The sequence below is a fragment of the Pelophylax lessonae genome (genome assembly GCF_965119305.1).
Source record: "Pelophylax lessonae genome assembly, chromosome: 5".
NCBI lineage: Eukaryota > Metazoa > Chordata > Amphibia > Anura > Ranidae > Pelophylax > Pelophylax lessonae.
The window spans coordinates 401,783,901-401,801,177 of NC_138772.1; the positions used below are offsets into that span (position 1 = coordinate 401,783,901).

General features: G+C 41.8%; 1 protein-coding gene across 1 annotated transcript in view; it reads left to right on the forward strand.

Annotated features, from left to right (window-relative positions):
• The window catches only part of IMPACT (impact RWD domain protein), a 41,831-nt gene that overhangs the window by 2,652 nt on the left and 21,902 nt on the right, over positions 1 to 17,277 (forward strand). Inside the window, exons 2-6 of the mRNA XM_082258677.1 lie at positions 2,554 to 2,682; positions 5,554 to 5,606; positions 9,340 to 9,402; positions 10,606 to 10,691; positions 13,624 to 13,752. Of these exons, the coding sequence (XP_082114803.1) occupies positions 2,554 to 2,682; positions 5,554 to 5,606; positions 9,340 to 9,402; positions 10,606 to 10,691; positions 13,624 to 13,752 (460 nt within the window). The remainder of the gene's footprint in view (positions 1 to 2,553; positions 2,683 to 5,553; positions 5,607 to 9,339; positions 9,403 to 10,605; positions 10,692 to 13,623; positions 13,753 to 17,277) is intronic.

The window sequence follows — 17,277 nt, forward strand, 5'->3', positions numbered from 1 at the left end:
AAAATAAATGTGTATCAACAGCCAACTGTTCTGTGTACATGTCATACATGTGCATGCAGCAGAACAAGTGGGTGAAAAAAGCGGGAGCAAAGTCTGCGCAAATATGGAGTTGCCTGTTTGGTTGGGGCAGTAATAAAGACTGTTTAAAAATACAGTTTGCCCCGAGGACAGTTGGCTGTTGATACACATTTATTTTCATTATTACCTTTTGCAGCACAATGTGATTGGCCTCTGCCCGACTGATCAGGCTACAATTGGACTCCAGTTGTGATACTCGGTCTCTAGTTTGCACATTCCATCTGTTGCATGCCCATTGGCACCATCTTGACCTCATACTTGTATAAACCTTCTCTACAAGACTACCATTTCCTGTGGGTGCTATACAAAAATCCTTGTTTTTATCTGGCGGCAAAACAATTAATTTGTGTTCATATTCCAACCAACCATGTAAGTTTACCTTGAATTATCTTCAATTGTCTCATGTGTTACAGTGATTACATGTATATGCATAAAATATGGTATATTTTTATTTCTCTTTTGTATTTTGCAAACTGTCGGTTGTCTGTTATGACACATATGCTCTTTCCAATACTTACAGAAATAACTATTTCCAGTACAATCCCTGAAGAAGAGGTTCCCACCTCGAAACGTTGGATCATACATGGAATAGTCGGTTGAGTGTATATGCATACTTTTTACAAAAACATCAGTTTTGCCAAATTTCATTGTACTATTGAACATATTTTGTATGTGCTTTTTTCTTTATATATATTTTTTTTTGATTATATCAATAAAACATTTATTATATTTAAAAACAATTTTTACTCTTTCTCGAGTGGCCTATAAAGTCCCACCCCTAGGGGATTCTCCACAATATGCTTCATTAATCGGGATGTGGCACTCACCTTTAGGAACATAGCGGGAACACACCTACAAATTCAACAATAATATACTTCCAAGGGTCTTCATGCACACAGCCACAAAAAAAAATGCTTTTTTAAAAAATTGTTTTATTTCTGACAGAGGTGAACACTAGTCTGTGGTCTGAGTGCGTTTTTGTGGTCTGAAATAGCCCATGATGGATACTAGTCTGTTTACATCCGTTGCTCCATAAAGAAACATGGAGGGTCCAATCGGATTCCCCTTAAAACATGCAGTCGGACCTCTAGTGTGAAAAGGGCCCTTAGGCCTGGTTCATACCTATACATTTTAGGCCCCTTTCACACTTGTGCGACCTAAAAGTATTTTGACGCGATTTTCACTGGACTGAAGCAAAGTTTATGGACCACAAAACGCATCAAAGTTGGTGCAGGGACTACTTTGAGGTTGCTGCAACTTGAAGTTGCACAGATAGGAACAGTACTCATTGGAAATCATGGAGTATGACTTGTCTTGCGACTTTGCAGTCCCAAATCGCAGGACAAGTTGCACATGTGTGAAAGGGGCCTTATAGTGCTTTGTGCAGGAACACACTACAGTCCATTTAACATGGTTTCCTATGGGACACGTTAACATCTATGGTTTTTCAGCCGCTGCATTTTTGGAAAGAGTCAGGGACTTTTGTAAACGCAAAACGGTGGGTTTTTGGTTCTGAGTACTGAACCCACCTGAGCTATCCTGCCTAGAAATTTTCAGGGCCGACAACCAATCATAGGCAGTAGAGGCATTACACTTGCATACATGCAGCTGCGGGATGGGCAGCGCCTCTGTTCATTATGATTGGGTGTTGACTTTGACAGCTTTCCAGCATGATCGTTCAGACTGGTTTGAACATGTGTCCAAACATGCCTGAGATCATCCCTACTTCTCAGGGGTGAATGCAGGCACTATGCCAGGTAGGTTTCCTTGGCCACAATCCATCATCTGAAAATGGAAAGAGTTTGGCACAACGGCAAACCTACCAAGACATGGCCGTCCACCTAAACTGACAGGCCGGGCAAGGACAGCATTAATCAGAGAAGCAGCCAAGAGGCCCATTGTAACTCTGGAGGAGCTACAGAGATCCACAACTCAGGTGGGAGAATCTGTCCACAGGACAACTATTAGTCATGTACGCCACAAATCTGGTCTTTATGGAAGAGTGGCAAGAAGAAAGACATTGTTAAAAAAAAGAGTGTTATCCATCTTTAGTCTGCATGACTTTGTTTATGTGCAGGCACCCCTTACCTGCATAGGCAGTTTTTTGGTAAAGTTGAACCTACCCTTTAAAGCTGAATTCCAGGTATGGCAATTTGTACATTTGTAGTTCCATTGGTCTAGCTTGGACCAATGCAAGTATGTATGTGCCATACATGTGAGACCTCGTGGAATCTGGAGTCAATGTAGTAGGCACGGCTATTCTAGTGATTTCTGCTAGCTTTTGGGTCCTGTGCCATAAAACAATATACCTCCAAACAGCACCCCTCTGAAACCTGCTGCTTGTAATCAGGAATATTATGCTGTATGTATTTGGGTCAAAAAAGTAATTAAAGGTCAATATATCAACTCATCTATTCTACTGTATCCATGTAGGTCCCCATTAGCATGATGTTTGTCCATTTTTTTTGTTTTTAGATTGATGAGATTGAAGCGTTATCTTCCATCTATGGTGATGATTGGTGTGTAATCGATGAAGCTGCAAGAATATTTTGCATAAAAATTTCCAACTCCCTTGATCAGCCAGAATGGACGCTCTGTCTGCAGGTAATAAAGAAGTTGTGATTCATAGATGGTATTGTGGTAGCAATTTTTTTAATATTTATTGAAGAAATGTAGATCAATAACCTGGGAAAAAAAAGAACACAAAGGGGCGCCTTTTTGTGTTTGCCATTTGGCATTTTTTATCTGGATTACACCTTTTGATGCTGCACTTAGCTGGCTCCCCCTTGTGGTGTTTTATGTTCCTGTCTCAGGTGGAACTGCCTACTGAAGTACAGCATCTTTCCTATGGGACTTTTATGAACTTTATATGCTACACAAGTTGATTTCTATGCATGAATTGCTTTATATTTTTACTCACCTATTCTCATTATTAGTTTTAAGGGGGTTATGGTGTCCTTTTATGAAACGGAGATGAGCAGTGATCCTGCTGATCACAGCTCATTTCCGTTCATTCTCAGTTTAAGAAACAGAAATGATCGGGGGAGAACATGTTCTCCGCTGATCATCTCTTCACACGGAGAATCTGTCATTGACTGACACAGAAACAGCCAGGTCATGAAGCTGCGATCTCCGCACTTCACTGGCGATCTGTGCCAGAATTCACACTCCCAGATTCACCAGCCTGGAGCTTGTGAAGCGGGGAGTGAAGACAGAATCGGGGGAGAACTGAGGGGGAAAAAGGAAGATTATGGACTTCCTTCTTCATCGTTCAGACCCCCCAACACAGTAATCATGTCCCCCTGCCATATTTATGTATATATATATATATATATACATGTGTGTATATATATATATATATATATATATATACACACATACATGTAGATATATATTTAATGTGTATATATATAATGTATGCATGTGTCTATTCAGTGTGTGTATATGTGTGTATATATATATATATATATATATTTATGTAAGGGGACTATTATTTGGGGATCGTGTACTCAGCAGTGATAATTTATCACTGCTTGTTAAAGTGCGCCAGGGATTTTCATACTACTGTAATCTCGCTTTGTCTCACGAGATTACAGGCACTCCATTGACTTCTACACAGATCTCCGAGAAAACAGTTCACCTCTGATCACCCTGGGAGAACTGAAGTTCTCCGCTTCATAAAAAGGGTGCCAGAGGAGATAATTTTCCCCGGAGAACTGCAGAGAAGCCAACAGAGAAAAAAAATTTACCCGTTCATAAAAGTACACCTGAATGTGGAAAGTGTTCTAGCACCAGCTTGCACCATAATTACATTTTCAGTATTTGTACAAGAATCTGTAGCAGCTAATAAATCCAGCAAGCGATAGCTTTTGCATATCAAAACCCAGTTTAGTATATTGCAGCCTATTAATCCTTAGACGCGATGGCTGCATTACCTTCTTTTTTTTTCCAGGCCTTTTTTTCTCTGTTTTCACCCGGTGATCCTGCAAGGAACACATTAATAACTAACAGCCCGAAAAAATGGGGTGGAGGGCAGAGAAAGCTCAACTTTTATAAGAACATATATGAATGTAGCTGCCTATTTCTCTGGGTGCTATTTTTTTTTTTTTCACTGAGCCTAGGTTCACACGGGTGCGGTGCGGGGAACCGCATGTGATTTGGACCAGAATCGCACCGCGTTACTGTTCAAATCACGTTATTCTTTGCAGTGCGATTTGAGCCCATTCATTTTGTATGACTCGCACCAGACCCTGTACGAAAATTGTGCATGAACCTTTTTTCTGCCTGCCGCACTGGAATCACCCCTGGGATTCGATTCTGCCAATTGCACTGCGTTTTGCAAACTGTTTTTTGGGGTATTGTTAACTTAACATTGCTACCCGCAGCTGTTCGCATGAACAGAATGCGATTGTGATACGGTGCGGGAAAATCACAGGAATCTCTGCGAATCCCGCACTTTATCAGGGTAAACCTAGGCTTAAGGTAAGCTTTGAATATTCTTTTTTTGTTTTTTCTAGGTGCTCAGTTTGGATAGCTCCGCTTTCCCTCAGGTTTATTTCAGTGATGTGTCATGAGATGGGAACAGGATATGAAAATTAATTCTATGTTGTATAATATTTCCAATGATATCAAACTGGATTTATTGTCTGACATTCGGTAATTGTGTACAGCTGTCTTTCCGACGGAAGCTGATCTAATGCCTCGTACACACTAGCAGATAATCGGACGACTTATTGTTCGTATTATTAGTATTATTAGTAATATTAGTTATATTATTATTAGTATTGAATTCAACAATGTGTACTAAACGTATACTTTTTTTCATACGATTCTGGAAAAGCTTCCTGGTTGCGCAGCTATGTATCGGATAGTGCCAAACAAAAACAATAGCAGCCAGGTTATTTACGTGTTTCTGATCATGCGCGGTCTTTGTCTATCGATTTTTAGCGGACGCATACTGTACTGATAAAGCGATTGCCGTTCGCTAGGCTATCGTACGCCAAAAGTTTACGTGTTTGTCCCTTCGGATTTTGGTGGACGAAATGTCATGATCGGCTGTCAAAAGCTGTGTACTAATGATCAGATTATCGTGCGGTCAATTCGAAAGCGTTTTTTTTTTCCCCGATGATTATCTGATTGTGTGTACGAAGCATTACAACTGCCTTTTGTCAAAGGGACATGCTGTAAAACCAATATCCAATCCAGCCAACGGCAATCGTGTATTTCGGCGGGGAAGGGGGGGGAGATTGCTTGTTGTGTTAGTAGGGCAATCTGTCAGTTTTATTTCATTCAACCTGCTAGGTTGAAGGAAAAAGAACTTTACGTGTGTACCCGGCTTTACATTCATAACATGAAACAAATGCAGTGGTTTTTTTTTTCTCAGATGTGAAGATATGAAGCTAATAATTAGTTAGGAGCAGCATCACCTTTTTTCTGTACTACATATGTCTCATTATGATTATCTGTTTGTTCTAGGTAATTCTTCCCCCAGAATACCCAGCTACTGCACCACCTCTTTATCAACTAAAGTAAGTTCCATATACTTTTTTAAAAGTCACACCACTGTGGCCGTTATGGCTGGGTGTTTCCATTTATCCGTGGATTGAAAGTCCATACAAAGGAATGACAGGCTGACACTGTTCGTGGCTGTCAGCATGTGATCATACATGGAATAATTACCTGAGGTTAGGAATGGTTTTTCACCCCTGGATGTGAACATTCAGTGCACAAATTGGTCCCTAACCACTTACCCCCTTCCTGACCAGGGCCTATTTTGCGATTCGGCACTGCATGACTTTAACGGACAATTGCGCGGTCGTGCGACGCTGTACCTAAACAAATTTGACGTCCTTTTTTTCCCAAAAACAGAGCTTTCTTTTGGTGGTATTTGATCACCTGTGCGATTTTTTTGATCATGCGCTATAAACAAAAAAAGCGTCAATTTTGCAAAAATAACAATATTTTTCACATTTTTTTATATGAAATTCCCCCAAAAAAATGTAAAAATTTAAATTTTTTAACATTTTCGGCCAATTTGTTTTATGCTACATATGTTTGGTAAAAAAGATCGCAAAAAGCGTATTTTGATTGGTTTGTGCAAAAGTTATCGCGTTTACCAACAAAGGGAAAGATTTTTGTCATTTTTGTTGTGTTTTTTTTAACGAGTAATGGCGGCGATCTGCAATTTTTTTTTTTTGCGGGACTGCGACATTGCGGCGGACAGATCGGACCCTTGACTGACAATTTTGACACTTTTGGGGTTACCAGTGACATTACTACAGTAATCAGTGCTATACATATGCACTGTTACTGTAAAAATGACACTGGCAGGGAAGGAGTTAACTGTATTGGAGAGGGAGGGGTTAAGTGTGTCCTAGGGGCGTGTTTCTAACTGTGATTGGACATGGCTACTAGTGTAAAAACAGAGATCAACGGTCCTACATAGTAGAACCGTCTGATCTCCATTTTTACACAGGGGAGAATGACAGGTGGCTTGTTTACATTAGCCGCCTGCCTTTCTCCCTTCCCGGCGAACGATCGCGAGTGACCGGCGGACATCGGGTCTGCCGGTCACACGCACTGACTTGTTAGGGAACGAGCCGGGGCGGGCGCTCGCCCGCTATTGGCTCACAAGTGAGTGACAGGCTAGTGACGTACCGGTACGGGGCTGACCGCCGCAGTTTGCCTGGCCGGGGCTGACCGCCGCAGTATATGTACTTGCGGCGGTCGGCAAGTGGCTAACCACAGGTACTATCTCTATTTGCAATTACATGCAAAAAGCCACAGGGTACCAGCCTGTCATTGATTTGTACAGGCTTACTGTTCGCGGGTGAACAGAGACACCTAGCTATATCCACCACAGAAATACGCCGATCTGGGCGGGGTACGGCACCAAACTTATTCGTTTCAATGATATGTATCTCATTGCTTACAGCTGGCTGCTTCTTTTAACCACTTCAGCTCATGATCAGGCCATTTTTTGCTATACGACACTACGTAACTTTAACTGACAATTGTGCGGTCGTGCGACACTGTACCCTTTTTTCCCACAAATGGATGAAAGACAGAGGAACGGCCAATATGTGTAAAAGGGGCCTTAAGTTTTGACAATAAAACCTGGAAGCTGATTGGGTACTGTGCCCAGCTGCACTGGATTCTGTGTGCACCAGTTTTTGTAAATTTCCCCTGTTCCGTGAGAATTACCTACCCGTGAGAAAAACCTACCCTAATCACTTCCGGTTGCACGGCAGTGTGTTTAATGCGGCGGTTAAATTAAAACAGCTGGCCTGCAATACGAGTGATCACCGTTCCTGTCCCGGTCACTTCCCTGCTCTCGGCTACTAAATATAAAAGCGGCGGCGGCTGTATGAAAAGATAAATCACGGAGCCGCCAGCCGCTTTTATATTTACTAGCCAAGATCAGGGAAGTGACCGGGACAGGAGCGGAGATGACTCATAGTGCAGCACAGCTATTTTATGTCACCGCCGCGTCGGTAGGTTTTTTTAACGGACACCGAGATCGTTTCAGACTAGTGCGCATGCGCACTAGTCTGATCCTCAGCTCTTCCATTAGGTATCCGGGGCTGTGAGCATGCGCACTGCTGCGCTGCTCAGCTGTTTCTGGCCGGAAGTGACGAGGGGTAGGTTTTTCTCACGGGGTAGGTAATTCTCACGTTACACCCCCTATTTGACAACAGTAAACAAGACAATTAGTCCCGGTTCACACTGGTGTAAAGCGGGAAACCCTGCAATTCAGTGCCGGTTCCCACATAGCACCAGAATCGCACATTGGTTCACACTGAGATCTGCGAATCGCAGGGGGTGTCAATGTAAAGTTAATGACACCCCCAGATTGGTTCGCAGATCGCAGTGCGAACTATGAAATGGTGCAGGAATCGGATCACATAAGTTCGATCTGATTCCAGGGCGAACCAAAAAAGGGTCCTGCACCATTTTAGTGTAATTTCAGCCATACAGTTAAAATTGCTAAAATTATATCGCACAGACATGGCATGTGTTCTGCAGAGCAATGCGGTATGAATCACATGGGATGTCTGGCAGTGCACTATTGTGAACCGATATTTAGAGAGGGTGAATTTCTCTAACAGGGACACAGACGGAAATAAAAACATGACAGAGGTTTTCAAATCCATCTCCACTCTGTCTAAAACTAAACATTTTTTGCCTTTTAGTTCTACTTAAAGGAAAGACTTAAAGCGGAGTTCCACCCAAAAGTGGAACTTCCGCTTTAGGGAGTCCTGACCCCCCGACATGCCACATTTGGCATGTCATTTTTTGGGGGGGGGAGCGGGTACCTAGTTTTGACAGGTACCCGCTCCCACTTCCGCTCGGAGCGCCGCGGCGCCCTGAGCGGAAGTTCTCCTCTCCCCCTCCCTCCCTGCAATCTTCTGGGACACGTCAGAGGTCCCAGAAGATTGCCGGCCAATCACGGCGCGCAGCGCGACTCGCGCATGCGCAGTGGGTACCCGGCTGTGAAGCCGCAAACTGTAACAGCCGGGTGCCCACAGCAGTGATGCCGGCGCCGAGGGAGAGGATCGAGGCTTCCGGCGGCCGCATCGCTGGACCGTTGGACAGGTGAGTAAATGGCTGGAACTCCGCTTTAACAAGAAGCAGCAGCCTGCAGGTTAAGCGATATACACCATTATATATAACTAATGTGTTTGGTGCTGATACCCTATATGTTAGTTTTGTCTTAATGTGTCAGATCATACAGGACTTCTATACTAAAAATAAAATATGGGCCTGTACAGTATATTACGTCTGTCCTACAGATCAGGAAGGAGGAACATTACTGTGATCATTCATACACAGGGCAACTAACATTTGTAGGTAAAGTTGATCCAGGGATCATCCGATTGCCTCTCAGAGATCACTAAGGATTTTTTTTCCTGCTGGAGCAATTTGGATCATGCTTTGATGTTTTTTTTTACCTTCCTATAGGATTGGGTATATAGGATTGTAAAAAGCTTTTTTCATTTTGTTTTCCCCTTTTTATTGGTTGAACTGGATGGACTTTGTGTCTTTTTTTTTTTCAAGCAGACTAACTATGTAAAAATGATCACAGCTAGCATAAAATACAAAATTGGGGTTTAAGCCAATTTCCAAATTTTGAGAGTAGTCTGGATTTATGTGTTCTGAAGAATATTTAGTATTGTATTTTTTATTATCTATATATACTTACAATATTGATATCTAATTGCATAGCAATAAATAACCTATCTTTATTGTGTGTATTTGTAGTGCTCCATGGCTCAGGGGTGAAGATCGAATGACTTTATCAAATTATCTTGGAGACATTTTCCTGTGAGTGCCAGGAGCATGTATGTTTGTTCTACATTTCAGGCCTCTGATTATCATGCTCTCCTCCGTGCAGAGCTCTTACATCATTACTGTATACTAGACCATGATTTTTTAAGCAGCATGCTAGAGTTTTGCAGCTGAAGATGAATGATATATGGATTTACTATGAATGATATATGGATTTACTTTAGTTGTTTTGAGTTTAGTACTAGGGAAATCAAAGAGGTTTGCAAGTGAAGGTTTCATTTCCAACTCCTGACCATTTGTAATTTGCAGCTGTGATTTCAGACTTTAAAGTGGTATCAGTGCCATTTCACATTGGTGCGATGTGGGAACCCTGAGAATCCACTGCAGGTTCCCGCATTGCACCCGACTCGCAGGCAGTTCACACTGCCATATGCAAACTGCTGGGAGTGTCAAAGTTAATGACCCCCCAGATTAGTTCACATATCGCAGTGCGAACTGTCCGTTCAGACAGGAATCAGATCGTATAGGTGTGAACACCCATGCGAGACCGGATTCTGGTGCGGACCAAAAAAGGGTCCTGTGCGACTTTGGTCCGAATGCAATGCAAATTCAGCCATGCAATCTGTTTGGCTGAGTTTGCATTGCACAGACATTGCATGTGATTTGCAGAGCAGCGCAGTGCGAATCACATGCGATGTCTGACACCACATATGTGTGAAACGGCACTTAAACCCAAAGACAAAGATATAATATATATTTAGCCTACTGACCCTTAGATGTGGTGGCTACATTAGTTTTGTAGCCACCACATCAGGCCAATAACACACCTCTTGTATCAGAGCGCCTCTGCTCTGGATGAAGGAATCATTGTCAGTCTGGGGGGAGAGGAGTGTTAGACGTGCTAACAGTACTAGCAGATTTAGATACACTAACAAACTGAAGCTGAACTCCAGATAACACTTTATAAGCAGTTACAGCAAACATTTTTTTCCTTTTGGGATGAAGGTTTTACATAAATATATAAAAGTTGATCATTGTAAGCACCCCTGTCTTCAATAAATGTTTTTTCTCTACCTTTTAACTGCTGTCTGAGGATAGCTTGTTCTGTTGAAGGACTTTAAAGGCCAAGGAAGGAATACACTACTGTATAAAGGATTCACTTTTCTCACCCTCTAAATAAATGGATAATATTTTTAAAAGGTTCTGTAATACACTTAAAATGCTCTTTTGTGGCTATAGGGAAAATCTTGGTGACAGCATCCTTTATCAGTGGGTGGAGAAGATCAGAGAATTCTTGGTGGAGAAATCGAAGACTTCTCATCCAGGTTTGTATATGGTTCTGTCATTTGAAAAAATAAAGTATGTTTTTTTTTTTTTATTTTCTTTTTTTTTTGAAAAATATGTTTCATTTTATGAAACAATTTTAAACTCTTCTTATATTTCGTAAGTAGCCGCAAAGTCTGAGCTTGGAACACTCAGTTTGCTGAGTATCGCATGGACAATTTAAGTCAAATGGGAGCCATATTATTATACCCAGCTTCTTTGAGGCCAGAGGGGTTTCAGTGCAGTAGTTTGAATGGGACCAATGCTTCTATCAATGCATCTTCAGAATCCATGTCCCAAAAAAACATATAAGGCTGTGGCATAAGTGTTGCAAACAATAGAATAATGCCATTTCACAAAAGAGAATAATGCCTTGTTCTGAGAGGTTACAAAATAGAATAACAAGTTCCAAATGTGGTTTGTTAGTAAAGAAAGGAACCATCTTAAAAAAAAAAAAAAAATTACTGCATGTTGCTGGAGGGCTTGCTTTGTCTGGTTCACACTAGTGCGACTTCAAATGGGATTTGAATTGCACAGAATCGCATGGCAATGGAAAACACATTGTTTTCAATGGTGCCTGTTCACATCAATGCAGCGATTTTTGGAAAAGGGTCCTGTGCTGCTTTAGTTTGATTCCAGGATGATTCTGGCCCCAAAAAATATACAAACCACATCCAATATGCGACAACTAATCGCACTGAACATCTGATTAAAATCTGATTGCAGCTGTGTGAACCTAGCCCTAGGACTGGTTTATACCAAAATGTGGTGTGGGTAACCCACGTTCCTTGCGTATTTCCCTCACCGTGTTTAAAGTGTTCTGCACTTTCAATCTGAAGCAGGTGTCAGTATTAACGCAAGGACATCCCAAATGCAGGTCGCATTTGTCTGAACTGGATCGCAAGGTAGCGTGTAATTTGGGGTGCTGTGTGTTTTGTAAAGAAGTGCATGCACCTTTGGTGTGGTCCAGCATGATTTTAGCCCATTCAAATGAATAGGCTGAAGATGCATTGCACGTGGTTGGCATGTGAATGACACAGGAATGCACAGTGCGTTTCTGTGCGATTTAGGCTCCATGTACACGGGACGTTAGAAAAACGTGCTGCAAAGCTAGTTCTGACCCGGGTGAAAAAGCAGCTGTTAAACGTGCTTTCAGTAGCTTTTTCCATTTGCGTTATTGCACGTTTGGCCACGTTGCTTTCAGCAGCGTTTTTTCTGCCTCCATTCAAAGTCAATGGTTCCCTATGGGAGCCTATTGATTTGAATGGAAGTCGCACCGCAAGTCGGATCAGGATGATCCGACTTGCGGCGCAACTTGCGCTGTGAGAATCTTGAGGGGGAACTCCACACCAAAACTGCGTGGGGGTCCCCCCCCCCAGGTTCCAAACCAGGCCCTTCGGGTCTGGTATGGAATTTGAGGGTAGCCCCATGCCGAAAAAACGGCGTGGGGTCCCCCCCAAAATCCATACCAGACCCTTATCCGAGCATGCAGCCCGGTAGGGCAGGGAGGGGACGAGCGAGTAGCCCCACCCCCCCGGACCATACCAGGCCACATGCCCTCAACATGGGGGGGATGTTGGTGCTTTGGGGCAGGGGGAGCTCTGCACCCCCCACCCCAAAGCACCTTGCCCCCGGGTTGATGAGGACAAGGGCCTCATCCCCACAACCCCAGCCGGTGGTTGTGGGGGTCTGCGGGCAGGGGGCTCATCGGAATCTGGAAGTCCCCTTTAACAAGGGGGCCCCCCAGATCCCGGACCCCCTCCATATGTGAATGGGTATGGGGTACACTGTACCCCTACCCATTCACCCCATAAAAGGCAGTGTAGGTAAATAACGACAGGAGACGTTTTGGAAAGTTTTTTAAAAATCTTCATCTGTTCTTCTCTGCTCTGGTCTTCTCCCTCTCCTGGTCTTCTGCTCTTTTTGCTGTCCGCTTTTCTGCTGTCCAATCTTCTGCTCTTTTGCCCTCGGCTCTTCTCTTCTTCTTCTTTCGGCGTGGGGCTACCCTCAAATTCCATACCAGACCCGAAGGGGACCCCCACGCAGTTTTTTTTCCCATTTTTGGCGTGGAGTTCCACCTCAAGATTCTCACAGTGCAAGTTGCGCCGCAAGTCGGATCATCCTGATCCGACTTGCGGTGCGACTTCCATTCAAATCCATAGGCTCCCATAGGGAACCATTGATTTTGAATGGAAGAAAAAAAACGTATAACGTGGCTGAACGTACGTTCATCACGTTCGGTCACGTTTGGTCACGTTCGGCCGCGTTTCTGCGCTTGAAAAGCCGGGAAACACACGTTCGAACGCAAATAATTGCGTTCCAAAAAACGTCCCTGAACTCAACTGCCTGCAAATGACTGTAAACGACCCTGTGTACATGGACAGATAAGATAAAATGTAGATGGGTTCAGGGGCTCCTGAAAAAAACGCCCAACTGCTCCTAAACGGCCATTTTGCAACGTCCCATGTACATGGAGCCTTATGGTGTGAACCAGCCCTTCAAGTATAGAAAACAATTGAGCGATTTTATCTAGAAAGGTTGGTTCATTACAAAAATCTGAAGAAAATACATCAGAGGGGAATAATCTGAGCAAATGTTTATTTATTTATTTTTTTAATGGCCTGAGAATTCAAAGTTCAAAATCCAGTGAAATAAAATATTTTTTTCCTTTATACATAGGCCTTTATGTAATCATTTCCTTATGTACATACTTGTATCGTTCATTTAGTAAGGTCCCGAAAAGTACAGTGGTGATGTAAAAAAAGGCAATAACAAATAGCTGTTGGTTGGACTCTAGTGTTACTGTTGCAATGATTTTTGGTTGTTGTTGGTTACTGGTAGATGTGTAGCTGTCTAGGAACATTTGTAATTAATGTAATGTATTTTTTTACATTTTTTTGTAGCGTAACAAAAAACAAAATGTTGTCTTCGCAGGTCCAACATTGAAAGCTGCAACAGAAGAAACGGAGGCTGATGATGATGATGAAATAGCCTCAAGTTCTGAGCTATTAAACAACTTGTTTGCTAACGCAGCTGTTTTTGGACATTTAGACGCTTTTGAAGGTACATTGCGTATTCAATTTATCCAATTTGTACTAGTCAAAGACAGAAGGTAGCATTGTTTTAAAGGGCAACTCCAGTCAGGGCAGACAATGCTGGTAACAATATACAAAATCATATAATATGCACTTTATATTTTCCTCTTTTTTTTTTAATTTTTATTTATTTATTATTATTATATTTTATATATATATTTTTTTTTTTTTTTTTACTGTGTATACCAACAGTAACTGGGCTGAGCTTACATTAAGGTGATAAAACTAAAAACAGAAACAAAAAAAAGTATATTTAAACTTTTTTATTCTGCCATCATTTTTTTATTTTATTTTTTTTTTTGTGCAAAGGGATCACTGATTTCTTTGCATTAACATAACATTAGACACAGGCACTTAAAACTGGAGGCTTTTGCTAAACCAGTCTACATTGTTTCCTAATTTGTATCAAGATGGATAGCTAGAAAGATGTACTTCCCACTTGTTCGTACTGCAGATATTTTCATGATGGGAGATTCCCAGACTTCTTAGTCAGCTTTTAGAGCAGACTAGGTATTGGTACTGGAAAAGGCGGAAACTAAACCGGTGGTCCATAACTCACTCTTAAACCTGAATTTTAGACACATATGAAAACCCTTTTTTAACCCTTGTTATGTACTCCTTAAAGAAATATAAAAATATTTCTAAATAAAAACAAAGGAGAAATGTTCCACGCTGTGGACAAAATTGTCTTTAACCACTTAATCCCCGGAAGATTTTACCCCCTTCCTGACCAGGGGGTTTTTTGCGATTTTTTTTTTTTTTTACTGCGTGAATTTAATGGACAATTGCGCGGTCGTGCGACGCTGTACCTAAACGAATTTCACGTCCTTTTTTTCCCACAAACAGAGCTTTCTTTTGGTGGTATTTGATCACCCGTGCTATTTTTTTGTGATCAACAAAAAAAGAGCGTAAATTTTGCAAAAATAACAATATTTTTCACTTTTTTTATATGAAATTCCCCCCAAAAAAAAAGTAAAAATCAAAATTTTTTAAAATTTTCGGCCAATTTGTTTTATGCTACATATGTTTGGTAAAAAAAAAAATCGCAAAAAGCGTATTTTGATTGGTTTGCGCAAAAGTTATCGCGTTTACTAACAAAGGGAAAGATTTTTGTCATTTTTGGTGTTTTTTTTCTTAACGAGTAATGGCGGCGATCTGCGATTTTTTTTTGCGGTACTGCGACATTGCGGCGGACAGATCGGACCCTTGACTGACATTTTTTACACTTTTGGGGGTACCAGTGACATTACTGCAGTAATCAGTGCTATATATATATGCACTGTTACTGCAAAAATGACACTGGCAGGGAAGGGGTTAACTATATTGGACAGGGAGGGGTTAAGTGTGTCCTAGGGGCGTGCTTCTAACTGTGGTGGGACAGGTCTCCAAGTGTAAAAACACAGATCAACGGGTTCTACATAGTAGAACCGTCTGATCTGCATTTTTACACAGGGAGAATGACAGGCGGCTTGTTTACATAAGCCGCTCTGCCTTTCTCCCATTCTACCGACGATCGTAGTGTGACCGGCGGACACACTCCCGCACTCCTCCGTGAACGAGCCGAGGCGGGCGCGCGCCTCAGGGGGCGCGCGCTCGCCCGCTATTGGCTCTAAAGCGGATGACAGGCGAGTGACGTAGATCTATGTCACTCTGCCTGGCCGGGGCTGACTGCCGCAGTAAATATACTGTGGGCAGTCGGCAACCGGTTAAGCTGCTGCCCCCACTGAGACTACCACCGAGGTAGAGTTAGCAAATAATTATTTAAAAGGAGTGGGTATGGTGCTGCTTGTGGTGTGTATCCCTTTAAAGCAGTTGTATACCCAAAAAAAAAAAAAAACGCGCAAGACAATGGGATAGTAAGCTAGTATGCATTGCATACTAGCACACTGTGAAATACCTTAGAACGAAGCCCCCGCAGCAGGGGCCCGGTCACAGCTGAGGGGGCTGACACCTTCCCCCAGTGTTTCTTCTGGGTTTGCGGGCACTGGCGCTGTAAGTGGCTGGAGCAGCCATGATGTTACTCCCGCGCATGTGTGCGGGAGCCCCCGTTTCCGGCAAGAAGCTCTGAAGTTCCGGCATGATATGCCGGGCCTTCAGAGCACTGCGGGCAGGCAGCCGCCGTCATATGTGTTCCGCATAGGGTGATTTCAATGCGAGCATTTTCTCATCAAAATCGAATACCCACCAGAGACCGACCCATTACCTACCGTGTTGGAAGGGAGAAGTGTCTGTTGATTCATAACTCTACCCGTTTATTGATTTGGTAAGAGGCTCAACATCTCCACCCCACTTGGATGGTGTTAGGGGTCACATCTTCCCAACCTTTTTGGTGTTTGATCTCTGGAGCGGAATCACTTATATATATATATATATATATATGCCCTAAATTTTCATCTTTCTGGTAAGAAGCTACGCTGGTGGTGGGACATTGAATTTAGTCACGTGATCATCACTTCTTTTGTTTAAAGGCTTCATCACAACAAACTTAATTGGACTATTTTTGTATACCATTTGGGACTTTATACATCACCATGCACACCTGAGACACACATTGGTGTTTTCACTGTGATTGCTGTGGTTTAATGTTTGCGTTTTATGAATTCCTTCCAATGTTATAAGCACATTTTGTTGTACACCTTAATTTTTCTTTGATGTTCACAGTACACGTTTGGTTTGTTTAAAACCCTTCCCTTGCTTGCACCTTGCAAGAGATTTTATTTCAATCATCACCTCATTGATTAGCGCACCTGATACACACATCCTTATTATAGGCTTACTTATAGGTAAAAATAACAAAGAGGGGTATACAACCGCTTTAAGTGTACCTGCAATTAGTGTGCTAGGTGAAGTGGTTTAATGTGCAAATAAGCAATTAAAATGTGATGATAAATCTATATTAAAAAAAAAAAAAAAAAAAACTTCTTTATGAATATATGATTGCAGTACCTTATTGGTGAGCAAATTCATAAATCACTGAGATCATCAAACTATGCATAACACATAATATGCAATAAAGTGAACATGCTTACAATATTCCTCAGCATCTGTGAAAAGTGGCATGTATTATGATACGCTATATAAAGTCCATAAAGTAATATGTGCTATGATACACTATATAAAGTCCATAAAGTAACATGTGCTATATGATACACTATAAAAAGTCCATAAAGTAATATGTGCTATGATACACTATATAAAGTCCATAAAGTAACATGTGCTATGATACACTATATAAAGTCCATAAAGTAAAGTGTGCTATATGATACACTATATAAAGTCCATAAAGTAACATGTGCTATGATACACTATATAAAGTCCATAAAGTAGCATGTGCTATGATACACTATATAAAGTCCATAAAGTGACATATGCTATGATACACTATATAAAGTCCATAAAGTAACATGGGCTATGATACACTATATAAAGTCCATAAAGTAACGTGTGCTATATGATACACTATATAAAGTCCATAAAGTAACATGTGCTATGA